The sequence below is a fragment of the Hordeum vulgare genome, chromosome 5H, assembly GCF_904849725.1.
Source record: "Hordeum vulgare subsp. vulgare chromosome 5H, MorexV3_pseudomolecules_assembly, whole genome shotgun sequence".
Lineage (NCBI taxonomy): Eukaryota > Viridiplantae > Streptophyta > Magnoliopsida > Poales > Poaceae > Hordeum > Hordeum vulgare.
The window spans coordinates 40,436,936-40,452,078 of NC_058522.1; the positions used below are offsets into that span (position 1 = coordinate 40,436,936).

General features: G+C 54.6%; 1 protein-coding gene across 1 annotated transcript; it reads left to right on the forward strand.

Annotated features, from left to right (window-relative positions):
* Positions 1 to 11,905: 11,905 nt before the first annotated feature.
* On the forward strand, positions 11,906 to 13,894 carry LOC123397920 (protein IQ-DOMAIN 19-like). Its single transcript, XM_045092434.1, has 2 exons — positions 11,906 to 12,780; positions 12,863 to 13,894. Exons 1-2 carry the CDS (start codon positions 12,418 to 12,420, stop codon positions 13,706 to 13,708), a joined length of 1,209 nt encoding a protein of 402 aa, XP_044948369.1. The 5' UTR covers positions 11,906 to 12,417; the 3' UTR covers positions 13,709 to 13,894.
* Positions 13,895 to 15,143: the final 1,249 nt, after the last annotated feature.

The window sequence follows — 15,143 nt, forward strand, 5'->3', positions numbered from 1 at the left end:
GCCGAATCTTTCGCTCTCGCCTGCTCCGTCTTCCTCGCCACCCCCTGCGCTCCTACGCCCCTTCCTTCTCCTCCCTCTCGAGGGTTCGCCGTCGCCTCCATGACCAAGGGTCAGACCAGCAAGATGGAGGCGAGGAAGATGAAGAACAAGGCGGCAGCGCCTGCTCAGCTGCGGCAGCGGCCGCTGCCGGCTGGGTGGATCCAAGGAGACTTCCTTCCCTCCACGGTGACGGAGGGAGATCTGCTCAAGCTGGTGGAGCACGGAATGCTCGTGCATAAGTCCTGGAGACTGCCGGCGGACGACGAGGTCGAGCCAGCGCCTCGGGAGGGGGAGCGCGTCCTGCTCCTCAACCATGTTCACAGAGGTTTTTCTTTGCCCCCGCATCCCTTCTTTAAAGGCATCATGAATCACTTCGGGGCTCAACTTCACCACTTTCCTCCGAATGCCATCGCCCATCTTTCTGCCTTTATTGTTTTGTGCGAGTGTTTGATCGGTTGTCCCCCCCATTGGGGTTTGTTCAAACACATCTTCTCCGCCCGATCCCAGACTATCAAACGACTTAGCCAGTCGGATGATAAGACTCACCTCCTCCAGCTCTGCGGAGGTTTAGGATTCCAGAAGAAGAGTCGGAGTAGCTATCCTGCTCTCCAGTTGAGTGAGTCGGTTAGGAACTGGCAGTCGACGTGGTTCTACTGCCAGGACATCGCCTGTCCGAATGCGTCGACTGGGCTGCCTCCTTTTAGTCTAGACCGGCCCGCCCCGCCTAAGCAGCTCGCGCTCTCGAAGGCCGAGAAGAACGGCATCCAGCCTTTGGTTGAGGCACTCGTGGATGTCGTCAGGAGGGGTGTCACCGGTATAGACCTGCTGGAAGTCTTCCTTGGTCGGCGGATCCGGCCTTTGCAGGCTCGCGACCATGCTATGTGGCATTACACGGGGCCCAAAGATTCCACTCGGACCAACGTGGTGGGCGTGACCGGGGAGAGGGTAACCTCGTGGGTGCTCCAAATCACGGGTCCCTGTGAGAATCCCAAAGGAGCTTGCCGAGTGAAGCCTTACAGCGCGGATCATCCCCCACCGAATCAGGTGAGTGGCACTAGTCGAGTGCATTGAACTGTCTTAATTCCAGTCGTTTGCTTATATCTCTGTGTGATGCCTAATGTTTCCGACTGAACATTATGCAGGCGTGGACCAACTGGTTCTCCCCCGTCTCGAATGGGAATCCGGAGGAGCAAGAGGAGGAAGGCAGCCAGGAGGGCAGCGTGGAGAGCGCCGAATACGTCTCCGACGGCAAGGAATCGGAGGAGGAGGACAGCGAGGAAGAGGAAGAAGATGAGGAGCAAGACTCGCCACCTCCACGACCAGAGCATCGGACCAAGCGCCGACACGAGCCCGCCGTCCCTTCAGCTCCTCCTGCGTCGTCGAGTGCTCCGCCTACTGCTCCGGTGGTCCCGAGTGTTCGAGGCACCAAGAGGGCCAGGGACGCCGCCGCTGAGCCCGCGGGCCCGTCTTCCAGGGCGCCCAAGCCGAGTGGGCCTAAGCCTCGGAAGGCTCTGCCGCGAATGAGGGTTGCTATCCCTGTCACCTCCACGTAAGTGTATCTAGCTTTCGGCTCTTTCTGTTATCCGAGTGAACTCATGATTACAGGTCGAATGGGTTTCACTCAACAGGGTCGCTACCTCTGCCACCTCTCCGGCCCGCGAAGGGGACGACCCCATGGACACGGACAACGTCGTTTCGTCCCAGCCAGGTGTGTTGTGGGAGAGTCGGGTGTTTTATCCCATCGCCTCTCCAATTCTATCATAGGGCTTGTTTCTTTCTTTTTCTGAGACGTCATGTCATTCGACTTGTCAGGGGCGATTTGCCTGGACGAGGACGACCAGGGGAGAGCCGACCCCGCCGTGGAGCCTGTTCTTGAGGCTGCTCCTCCTGCTGCCGCTCCCGCCGCCGATGTCCCGCCGACTGAAGTGCCGCCACCGACTGAACCAGTGCTGGTGGGGGAGGAGCCGACTGGGGCGGACCTTGGGATGCCTCAGGAACCTCCGACGATTCCAGGTTCGTCGAATGCTGAATTCAGCATCCGGCGTCTTCCGGAGGAGCAGGTGGGAGCGGCCAAGGGGGCCATGGTGCAGGCAGAGCTGATGGCTGGAGAAGCCAAGAGGGCTTATGACTCTGTTGCGGCCTTGTACCAGCGGAGCTTGGAGCTGCACGATGATATCCGAGTAAGTGGTCTAGTAAGTATTTACTTTTCCCCTGTAGCCCACTGAGTGTTATTGAATATCAGCAGTTGTTTGCAATGGGTTCACTCTGAGTGAACCCAGTGGGTGTAGTCCCCGAGACTTCTGTCGAGTGCTTGCACCGACAGTTGTCTTTATACACTTTGCCTTGAGTTTGGTTGTGTCTGTAAATAGGATTACCGAGTGCGAGTAATTGTTGCAGTCGGAGTGCACTTATGGTAAGAGTCCCCGAGAGTAAGTTGTACTCAGGTCGGGTAGTATTGGCCTCGGAGGCGTAGGTGATAACATGCATTTCAATAGGGCAGGCCTGCTTGAGGTGCATGCCAGTGGGGTCACTCTTAGTGAACCCACTGGGTGTAGTCCCCGAGACCGCTGTCGACTGCTTGCGTCGGCAGGGGTCTGAAGAACTTAGACTGTTAACTGTTGAACTTTCTGATTGTCCCTTGTTTCTTGTTGGTAGAAAACTTGTGAAATGGGGACGGCCTATGAGACTCTCAAGGCGGAGAGGAATCAGTTCGCTGGTGAACTTGATGCGGCCATGTTTGCAATGGTTGGCATGAAGGAAGCTCTGGCGGAACGGGAGAAGTCATTGGAGCAGGCGCGTGAAGTGAACAAGGTGTTGACTGAGGAAGTGGAAAGGATGGGGAAACAGAGGACTGCGCTGATGAGTCAGATGGACGTGCTGAACAAACGATGCAGAGCACAAGAGAAATATGTGAGCGACTGGGCTCGGCAGATGATGACGCGTCTGGCTGGTAAGTCCTTATTTTTCCGAGTGGTTGTGCTATGCGCGTAGCACTCGGCGCTTATTGTCTGTTTGTCCTATTGTCGCAGATTTTTGCTTTGACGCCGAAGTTGAAGCGGCTGACGTTGAGCGTTCGATTCTTGAGAACATTCCACTCGGCGACGACGCCAATCGGGATCTGCTCCGTGCGCACATCCGCGTGGGCAAAGTTGGTCCTTTCATCGGTCGACTAAGAGAAGTCGTCGGCCGAATCGACAAGGAGCTTTGGCCAGAAGATGAGTCGCGGCAGGAGATGGAGAACCTGATGACTCGACTGGTGGAGATTCCCAACAGAGTGCAGTCGTGGAAGAAATCTGCAGCTCGTTGCGGTGCAGATGTTGCTCTGTCCCTGGTCCAAGTCCATTGCAAGGAGGTGCGTGAGGAAAAACTGAAGACGCTGAAGGTCGCCAACACGAAGAAGCTTCGATTCGAAGACTTCATGGAGACGTTCCTTGAGAGTGCTACCCACATCGCCGACGGAATCGACTTGGACACTTTCGTGGAGCCCTCCAGTCCTGGTGCCGGCCCAGCTGACGCATAAGAAACTTTATCCTTGGTATGCCGAGTGTTTATCTGTAAGGTACTTTGGCCACTTCTGTTGGCCGTCACACTTTTAAATCGGTGCGGGTAAACTTGATCCGCATCGAGTTAGCTATCTTTGCGAGAATTTTGGAATCCGATTTTTGCTCTTGTGTTGCAACGTTGATTCGAGTTTTTGGTTGGCGTTTCTTGGGGAAGCCCAAGGCAAATAGTCGATGCTGGATCGCTATTAAGCTCCCTCCGAGTGTGACGTGAAGTACACACTCGGAGAAGGTTATTACTTAGGCGATGCTGGATCGCAGCTAAGCCCTCGAGTGCGACGTGTAGTGCACACTCGGAGAAGGTTAATACTTAGGCGATGCTGGATCGCAGCTAAGCTCCCGAGTGTGACGTTAAGTGCACACTCGGGGAAAGTTAACACTTAGGCGATGCTGGATCGCAGCTAAGCCGCCGAGTGTGACGTTAAGTGTACACTCGGAGAGAGTTAATACTTAGGCGATGTTGGATCGCAGCTAAGCCCCCGAGTGTGACGTTAAGTGCACACTCGGAGAGAGTTAATACTTAGGCGATGCTGGACCGCAGCTAAGCCCCCGAGTGTGACGTTAAGTGCACACTCGGAGAGAGTTAATACTTAGGTGATGCTGGATCGCAGCTAAGCCCCCCGAGTGTGACGTTAAGTGCACACTCGGAGAGAGTGAATACTTAGGCGATGCTGGATCGCAGCTAAGCCCCCGAGTGTGACGTTAAGGGCACACTCGGATATAGTTAATACTTAGGCGATGCTGGATCGCAGCTAAGCCCCCGAGTGTGACGTTAAGCGCACACTCGGAGAGAGTTAATAGTTAGGCGATGCTGGATTGCAGCTAAGCCCCTGAGTGTGACGTTAAGCGCACACTCAGAGAGAGTGAATACTTAGGCGATGCTGGATCGCAGCTAAGCTCCCGGGTGTGACGTTAAGTGCACACTCGGAGAGAGTGAATACTTAGGCGATGGTGGATCGCAGCTAAGCTCCCGGGTGTGACGTTAAGTGCACACTCGGAGAGAGTTAATACTTAGGCGATGCTGGATCGCAGCTAAGCCCCCGAGTGTGACGTTAAGTGCACACTCGGAGAGAGTTAATACTTAGGTGATGCTGGATCGCACCTAAGCCCCCGAGTGTGACATTAAGTGCACAGTCAGAGAGAGTTAATACTTAGGCGATGCTGGATCGCAGCTAAGCCCCCGAGTGTGACGTTAAGTGCACACTCGAAGAGAGTTAATACTTAGGCGATGCTGGATCGCAGCTAAGCCCCCGAGTGTGACGTTAAGTGCACACTCGGAGAGAGTTAATACTTAGGCGATGCTGGATCGCAGCTAAGCTCTCGAGTGTGACGTTAAGTGCACACTCGGAGAGAGTTAATACTTAGGCGATGCTGGATCGCAGCTAAGTCCCCGAGTGTGACGTTAAGTGCACACTCGGAGAGAGTGAATACTTAGGCGATGCTGGATCGCAGCTAAGCCCCCGAGTGTGACGTTAAGTGCACACTCGGAGAGAGTTAATACTTAGGCGATGCTGGATCGCAGCTAAGCCCCCGAGTGTGACGTTATGTGCACACTCGGAGAGAGTGAATACTTAGGCGATGCTGGATCGCAGCTAAGCCCCCGAGTGTGACGTTAAGTGCACACTCGGAGAGAGTTAATACTTAGGCGATGCTGGATCGCAGCTAAGTTTTTTTCTTTTTGAGACCGGAGTCTGTTACCGCGGAAGAACTTTGAACGTGCAAAAAACTCAAGTTGCTTTATATTATTTCGCCAATACTTGTTCGTTACATCGCTTCAGTCGACGGTCACATGTAGAAGCGCTTCAGGAGGTCTCCGTTCCATGCGCGCGGCTCGTCTGTCTCCCTCTGAATGTTGTAGAGTCTGTATGCTCCGTTGTTCAGCACCTTGGAGATGATGGAGGGTCCTTCCCAGGACGGAGCCAACTTGTGGTGTCTTTGTTGATCCACTCGGAGCACCAGGTCGCCTGCTTGGAACGTCCGACTTCTGACGTGGCGTGCATGAAAACGCCGCAGATTTTGTTGATAAATAGTCGAGAGAATTAACGCCATCTCGCGCTCCTCTTCCAGAAGATCCACTCCGTCTTGCCTTGCTTGTTCTGCTTCGGCTTCGGAGAAGAGTTCGACTCATGGCGCATTGTGAAGCAAGTCACTCGGAAGGACCGCTTCTGCTCCATAAACGAGGAAGAACGGTGATCGCCCTGTAGATCTGTTCGGGGTTGTTCGAAGTCCCCAAAGCACTGAAGGTAGCTCGGTAACCCAAGCGCCAGCGGCATGTCCTATCTCTCGCAGGAGTCGGGGCTTCAATCCTTACAAAATAAGCCCGTTTGCCCGCTCTGCTTGTCCGTTGGACTGAGGATGTGCTACGGAAGCAAAATCTACTCGGATGCCCTGGCTTGTACAGAACCCTTTGAATCTGTCCGAGTCAAAGTTTGTCCCGTTGTCCGTAATTATGCTGTGAGGTACACCGAATCTGAAGATGATGTCCCTGACAAACTTGACGGCTGTCAAAGCGTCGAGCTTCTTGATGGGCTTTGCTTCGGTCCATTTCGTGAACTTGTCGACTGCCACCAACAGATGTGTGTATCCACCTTGTCCTGTCTTGAACGGACCGACTGTATCTAATCCCCACACTACAAACGGCCACACCAGAGGGATCGTCTTCAACGCGGACGTTGGCTTGTGGGACTTGTTGGAGTAGAACTGGCAGCCCTCACATCGATCAACCATATCCTTAGCCATCTCGTTATCCTGCAGCCAAAAGAAGCCTGTCCTGAATGCCTTGGCTACGATTGCTCTCGAAGAGGCGTGATGACCGCAGGTCCCCGAGTGAATATCCTCCAGAATCAGCTGCCCCTCCTCTAGGGAGATGCATCGTTGAAGAACGCCTGAGATACTCTCTTTGTACAATTGGCCTTCAATGACCGTGAATGACTTCGATCTGCGTACTATCTGCCTGGCTTGGACTTCGTCTTCTGGAAGTTCTTGCCTCAAGATATATGCCATGATCGGCACAGTCCAATCGGGAATGACAGCCAGAATCTCCATGACCAGATCAACCACAGCAGGTACATCGACTTCAGTCGGATCTGTTGTGCTCTTGGGTTGTATCGGTTCCTCTTTGAAAGGATCTTCTTTGACTGAGGGGAGGTGGAGGTGCTCGAGGCAGACAACACTCGGGACTGGTCTCCGAGTGGATCCGAGTTTTCCTAACTCGTCAGCTCCTTGGTTCTTCAGTCTTGGAACATGGTGGAGCTCTAGACCTTCAAACTTCTTCTCTAGCTTCCTCACTGCATTGCAGTATGTGGTCATGGTGGGGTTCCTGACGTCCCACTCTTTCATCACTTGATTGACCACCAAATCCGAATCGCCGTAGATCATCAAGCGACGGACGCCGAGTGAGATGGCCATGCGCAATCCGTAGAGGAGAGCTTCATATTCTGCCTCGTTGTTGGAGGAATCAAAGTGTATCTGCAGCACGTACTTGAGCTTGTCGCCCTTTGGTGATATGATCACAACACCAGCGCCGGAGCCATTCAACATCTTAGACCCATCGAAGAACATTGTCCAATGAGCCGAGTAGATGTGGGTCGGTTGCTGTTGTTCTACCCATTCTGCTATAAAGTCAGCCAGGGCTTGAGACTTAATAGCTTTCTTGGCCTCGAACTTGATGTCACAGTACAGCATCTCCATTGCCCACTTCGCCACTCGGCCTGATGCGTCTCGATTGTGGAGAATTTCCGACAACGGAGCATCAGAAATGACAGATACCGAGTGGTCTTGGAAATAATGAGCCACCTTCTTCGCAGTCATATAGATCCCATAGATAAGTTTTTGATAATGGGGATACCTCTTCTTGGAAGGGGTCAGGACTTCGGAGACGTAGTACACTGGCCTTCTTCTTCTCGCTCGACTGTAAGAACAGTACTGACGACTTGATTTGTAGCCGCGATATACAAAAGAAGGGGCTCTTTACTGAGCGGAGCAGTAAGAACCGGCTGGGTGGAAAGTAGGACTTTGAGGTCGTCGAATGCGACTTGGGCTTCGTCTGTCCACTCAAAGGTATCTGATTTCTTCATGAGTCGGTACAGAGGAAGTGCTTTTTCGCCGAGTCGACTGATGAACCTGCTTAAAGCCGCTAGGCAACCTGTGAGCCGTTGAACATCGTGTATTCTGACCGGCCTCTCCATTCGGACGATGGTCCCGATCTTTTCGGGGTTGACGTCGGTCCCTCGTTCGGAAACGAAGAAACCGAGTAACTTTCCGCTGGGAACACCAAATGAACATTTGGCTGGGTTGAGCTTGATATCGTACCTACGAAGGTTGGCGAATGTTTCTGCCAAGTCAGTCAGCAGGTCCGAACCTTTGCGTGACTTGACTACGATATCATCCATATATGCCTCCACATTGCGACCGATCTGGTCGAGGAGACATTTTTGGATCATGCGCATAAAGGTAGCTCCTGCATTCTTCAGACCGAAAGGCATAGTGATGTAGCAGAAGCACCCGAATGGGGTGATGAAGGCTGTCTTTAACTCATCGGGACCATACAGACGGATCTGATGATAGCCCAAGTAGGCATCGAGAAACGACAGACGCTCGCAACCCGCGGTCGAATCGACAATTTGATCTATGCGGGGGAGCGGAAAATGGTCTTTCGGGCAGACCTTATTGAGATGCTTGAAGTCGATGCACATTCGGAGCGACTTGTCCTTCTTGGGCACCATGACGACATTGGCGAGCCACTCGGAGTGGTGAACCTCGCGAATGAAGTTGGCTGCCAGCAGCTTGGCCACCTCTTCCCCGATCGCCTTCCTCTTGTGCGCGGCGGACCGGCGCAGACGTTCTCGGACAGGCCGAGCCGTGGAATCCACGTGCAGTCGGTGCTCAGCCAACTCCCTGGGTACACCTGGCATGTCGGAGGGTTTCCATGCGAAGATGTCCCAGTTCTCACGGAGGAATTGGGTGAGCTCGGCTTCCTATTTAGGATCGAGGGTGGTGGATATGTTCGTCGGGGCAGCAATGGCGTCCGTCGGGTGGATGCTGACCTTCTTCGTCTCTCCCGCCGACTGAAATGCAGACTCTGAAGCCGGCTTTTTCGAGCGCATCAGGTCGGCGGGGTCGACTGTTTTCTTGTACTCGTCCAGCTCGAGGACGGCCATCTGCTGGTCGACGATTCTTGATCCCTGCTGCAGACACTCTTCAGCCCGTTGCCGATTGCCTCTGATGGTGATCACGCCTTTCGGGCCTGGCATCTTCAGCTTCAGGTACACGTAACACGGACGGGCCATGAAGTGCGCATACGCGGGGCGACCCAGAATTGCATGATAAGCACTCTGGAAGTCAACCACTTCGAACGTCAGCTTTTCCTTGCAGAAGTTCTTGTCGGAGCCGAAAACAACGTCCAACGCGATCTAGCCGAGTGACTTGGCCTTCCGTCCAGGGACGACTCCGTGAAACTGCATGCTGCTCTCGCTGAGTCTGGACATCGGGATGCCCATCCCCTTGAGGGTGTCGGCGTACATGATGTTCAAGCCGCTATCGCCATCCCTGAGGACTTTGCGCAGTCGGACTCCTTCTACCACCGGGTCGACGACCAGGGCCTGTCTTCCCGGGGTGGGTACATGTGCCGGGTGATCCGACTGGTCGAAGGTGATCGCACTCTGGGACCATTTGAGGAACTTGGGGTTGGAAGGGGTGGCCATGTTTACCTCTCTGTTCACCAGCTTCAGTCAGCTCTTGCTCTCGACGTCAGCAAAGATCATCAGGGTTGCATGGACTTGGGGGAACGGATCCTCCTTATCCTCCTCATCTTGTTCAGGATCCTTCTCACTCGGTTGTCCCTCGCTGAACCCCTGGATCTGGAGACGACACTGTCGAGTGGTATGCTTTGCGTATATGGGGTTGCCTTCTTCGTCCGTCTTCGTGTGAACCGGACAAGGCTGGTCCAGGATGGGATTGTTGAACGGCTTCTTCTTGGGGGTAAACTGCGCCTTGCCTTTGCCCTTGAACTTGGCATTGGTCACGGCTGCAGCTTCTGCTTGCGGTGTGGGCGGAGCTTTCTGTTTTTGCTTCCGAGTGTTACCTCCATCAACATCGCCGTCTGTCTTGTGCTTGCCACTCCGGATGCGGTCTTCTTCTTCGCCGTTTGCATAGCGAGCCGCTATCTCCATCATCTTGCTCATGGAGATGTCGCCCGTTCGACCGAACTTTAGGTACAACTCTCTGTACCGTACGCCTGCCTTGAAGGCGCAGACTGCTTGATGCTCGGTGACGTTCTCCACCGTGTGGTAGAGAGTTGTCCAGCGCTGGATGAAGTCACGCACGGGCTCATTCTGCTTCTGGACGCAGTGCTGGAGCTCCACAAGGCCAGCAGGGCGCTTGCACGTCCCTTTGAAGGTCTTGATGAACACTCGGGCCAGATCTGCCCAACTGTAGAAGCTTGAGGGGGCCAACTGGTTCAGCCACGCTCGCGCCGAGCCGTCGAGCATCAGAGGGAGGTGCTTCATGGCAACATGGTCGTCCCCTCCTCCGATCTGGACTGCCACTCGGTAGTCATCCAACCATGTTTCCCGCTTGGACTCTCCTGTAAACTTACTGATTCCCGCCGCCAATCGGAAGTTGGACGGGATGTCGGCCGAGCGGATGGCTCGACTAAAACACTCGGGACCAGACACGATGGCCCTGCTTCTACTCGGACGGTCCATATCGCGACCATCGCGGTGGGCTCGACCTCTGTCGACTCTTCGCTGGGCGATACGTCCTCTTGCGTCGGGTCTTGGGTCGTAAGTATCGCCGACTGAACGCCGATCATCATGATGTCGGGACCCATAGGACCCACCCCACGGAGGGGTGCGTGAGCGGCGGCGATCTTCATGGATCACGGAACGGCTGCCTCCCCTGGGGTGCTGATGGGATCTAGGGCTGTGAACCGACCGATGCGTGTTCGCGTGGACGGAGCTGTTATAGATCCGGTTGTGCGACTGGGAGACTGCCGAATTCTGCTGCTGCGCCGTGTGCAACAGGGCTTGGATCTGCTCGATCCCTCTGCCAGCTTCTGAATCAGTCGGCTGGAGGGAATCGGCTATTTTGGCAGCTGCAACTAAGTTGAGGAGAGGTGTGCGGAACAGCTCCACGTTGCTCCGCCGAGTGTGCCGACTAGCAGAACGGCGAGGTGGACGACGTGCGCCGGACGTTTCGCCGATCTCGCGCTCGTTCCGGCCAGCCTGACGGGGATCTTCGTGGGAGTTGGCCATGTGTACTTCTGCTGCGGGCCCGTGACCCGCATACTCGGAAGGAAACTTAGTCGGAACTGAGTCCGAGTGCTGGGCCGACGGGGCAACCACAACGGACTCAAGAACTGCCACTTGCGAAGATGCGATCTGGCGCGCCTGGGCGTGTTGCACCCAACGCTGGAGCCGCGGACGACGAGACCGCTTGCTGCGGCGCGTGGCAGCGGTGCAGGTCGACACCGGAGTCGACTGTTGAAGAAGAAGGACGCCGCGAGCACCGGCACGGAAGTGTGTAGCCCCGCGACGGGGAGGCGCCTCGACGTCGAGAGGTGCCTCCCGAAGCCACGCCGAATCGTCGACGGTGAAGGAGAGAGCGCTGAAGAAGATCTGGCGACCCCATGCTCGAATCTTCACCGGACGACATGACGAAAGGAAGAAATCGCAAACTCGCCGGAAGTCGCTTAGACGCCTGCCCCACGGTGGGCGCCAACTGTCGTGGGTATAAGCCTGACAGTAGATGTGTAGGGTACGAATGAGATGGGCAGAGTCCTAGCTACGGCGAGGTTGTATGAGTTCGGGCCCCTCTGCGGTGGAGGTAGCAGCCCTACGTCTCAGAGCTCTCGGAGCTGGTTGTCGAGTGTGATACGGAATACAATGATTTGCTAACCCCTTTACCAGTGGGGGAGGGCGGCTTATATAGAGTGCGCTGCCCTCCACAACGGTTCTGATTCAGGGGCGGAGTAGTGGCGATTGAATGCGTACGTTACACGTAACGTAGGCTCTAAATGCTAATAAATGCACCCGGAAACGTACGGCAGTTTCCCTCCAGAGAGGTTACGATGTACCGAGTGTATCCAGCCGGTTAGCCCGGCGCCCTCTGAATGCTAGTCTCCGACTAGATGATTCAGGGCCTGTTGCCGACTGGATGATGGGGACTCCTTAATTCAGTCGGGGCAGACTTAGGGTCCTATCTTTTGTGTGGGGTAGTCCTTGGGTAGGACCTGTATGGCGAACCTATGACCCTACCCTAGAACTATGACCCCATCAAGTAGAGTGCTGTCAACCCGTGTAATTACCTTGGACAATCAATGGCTCTGTGCTGCCCACATTGACAATTTGGGGTTTCAGTAGCATTAGAGTAGTAGTAGGAGGAGTACACTCTACTCACCACATGCAGGCTGTGACCACCCCTTTAACCGTAAACCGCAATTAAGCCTTTTCGGACCATAATTAGCGAGGACGGACCCCTTTTTTCTACGTTTGAAGTTTTGCCGTAAAAGCTGAGAGTTGTTTGTGTTGGGTACATAAATTACTGGTATTTCACACTTCCCAATTTCCCTCCCCTGGCACTAGACCATCTCCCTGCACATGGCGGAAGCAGAGCGCAGATGAGATGTGAAGGATCTGGCAATGAGAGTGTGAGAGAATGAGGAGAAATCAATCGCCTTGAGATCATTGGATCATTTTTCCTCATTCCTCATTCTGCTACTTGCCTCCGCATGCTGCTGCAAAGATCGACGCTAATGGAGTGGAGCAAGTAGTGGCGGCAGCAGCAGCTGCAGAATTGTAGCGTTTTCTTCGGCAGATAGATGGGCAAGGCTGGCAGGTGGCTCAGAAGCTTCCTGACCGGCAAGAAGGCCAAGGACAAGGGGACTGACGACGGCCTGCCGGCGCCGGCCGCCAAGGAGAAGAGGCGCTGGAGCTTCCGGCGTCCGGCGGCGTCGTTGAGCGGCAGGGACACGAGCGCCGCGTCCGGCTGCCACAGCAAGGGCCAGCTCGCGTCCACGTCGTCGCACTGCTTCTCGGAGGTGAATGTGGTGACGGTGCAGGACCAGCATGCTGCGCCGCACGAGGTCGCGAGCACCGCGCCCACGGCGCCGCCGGAGGACGCCGCCCGTGGCGCCGAGGAAGCCGCGGCCGTCAAGATTCAGTCGGCCTTCCGATCGTACCTGGTAGGTGATGCTTCGTACGCCCATATGAAATGGAAGCTGCGGCGTGGTCGATGGGGGGTGATGAAATGAAACCCATGCGCAGGCGAGGAAGGCACTGTGCGCGCTGCGAGGGATGGTGAAGCTGCAGGCCATCGTGCGGGGGCAGCTGGTGAGGCGGCAGGCGGACATGACGCTCCGCCGCATCCAGGCGCTCGTCGCCGCCCAGAGGCGCGCGCGCGCCGAGCGGCTGCGGCTGCGGCTCCTCGACGGCGGCACGCCGCCGGCGCGGACCAGCCGCCGGTCGCCGCAGCATCACTACTGCTCCCCCCGGAAGCCACTGTCCTTGACAATGCAGGAGGCGGTGAACAGGGGCTCGGAGGAGAATGGGAAGGGCGTCGGGGGGATGGACAGCGGCGCACGGCGCAGCAGCTGCTGCTCGACGCCGGCGAAGGCGGAGTTGTACTACGACCGGAAGGCGTCGCCGGGGCCGTCGGGGATGACGTCGGAGTTGAGCGTGCGGACGTTCAGCGGCCGGTTCGAGGAGGAGCACTACTCGGCCTCCTTCTCCGCGGCGGGGTCCGAGGCGAGCGCGCGCCACCGCGGCAAGGCGTGCCACGCCCACGCCGCGAGCTATATGGCCAACACGCAGTCGTCGCGCGCCAAGCAGGCGCGGTCGCAGAGCGCGCCGCGGCATCGCCCCGAGGCGGCCTCGCCGTCGCGGTCGTACGAGCGGCCGGCTAGTGGGAGCGGCGGCAGGCGCAGGGCGTCCCTCGACCCGCGGGACCTCGCTGGCCAAGTGCGCGCCCCCTCGCCAAGGAGCTCCGTTGACGCGGGGCGTGTGACGCCGCAGGATAGGCCTGGCGCGCCGCTCGCCGGCAGCGAGTGCGGGTCGTCGTCGAGCACCGCGCTGCTGCTGGCCTCGGCGGCCGCGGCGCGCATCGCGAGATGATGACTCTGCACCGAGGCGGGGCGAATGGAATTTACTGCCGGAATAAAAGCTTTCTTTCTGCCGTGAATCGTCTGTCTTCACGTGAATCATTTCTTTCAGAGTTTGATCGTTGGAGGTGGTGTTGCCCAGAAAAGTCAACTGATTTAGTAGATGAAAGTTAATAAAGTCATATCTAACTTTCACAGATCATTTGAGTAATCAAATAAAATATTTAAAAAATCTATAATATGTCCGAATCGTCATATAAATCTAATGACATATGAGTTAGATGTAACTTGCTTAAGTCTCATCTCAATAAGACGCTAGACACACCCAAAAGTCAATGATAATGTTGGTAACTATTTACAAACCGAAAAAAGATTGGCCAGTACTCTGCGCCCGCGCGGGCGGCAGATCCGTCAACTGCCGCGCGTCCGCATCATTAGATCTTCATGCAACATTTTTTTTCGATGCAACAAAATTTTGACGCGACGCAACAATTTTTTCAGCGATTGCAGCAAAAACAAAAATTGTAGCAAAAAAATAATATCTACGTGATCGTAGCAAAAAAACAAAGTTGATGGTGCGTGGTAGCAAAAGTGAAACGTCGGTTGTAACAAATATCTACGTGGACGTGGATGCAACTTTTTTAGTGAACGGTTGCAACAAAAAATGATGCCGTTTGTAGCAAAAGTAAAAAAACATCGATTGTAACGAAAAATCCGACGAACTGGAGTTGCAACCAAACATATATGCAGCTTTTTTACAGAATAAATGTAGAAAAAAAACGCTTGTAGCAAATATGACGCTGGTTGCAACAATTTAGACGAAAAAATGTTGCATGCCTAATCAGCGGGGTCGCGCGGGTCGTGTGCGGCCGACCGAACGATTCGGCCGACGCACCTGTCAGAAAAGTTTCCCAAAAAGATTACAACAAGGTGACTCAATATCGTTCATGCTATTCAATATAGTGGTACATATATTAACGCCTTAGCAGTCATGATTGAGGGTGCAAAAAATGATAGCCTTTTTATCCTTTAATATGTCGAGGATATGATTCTCTTTATGGATCATGACCTTTAGAAGGTGAGGAATCTGGAATTAATTTTATCAGGTTTCGAGCAACTCTCACGCTTTAAGATCAAATTTCTTAAAAATGAATTGTCTTGTTTTGACGAGGTCCAAGACAAGGCCCATCTGTATGCTGACCTATTCGGATGTTGTTTGGGCCAGTTTTGATCATTTATTTACGGATGCCGATACATTATCGGAGACTCGTCAATGTTGAATGGAAACATGTCAAAGAGAAACTAAAAAAAGACTAAATGGAAAGGTAGACTACTATCTCTAGACTAAGTGGAAAGGTATACTACTACCTGCAGCGTCCATCCCACACATCCGGTGTCACTAATATGCAGCCCGGAAGCTAGTGCGTCCAACATTTGTAGCGCGATCG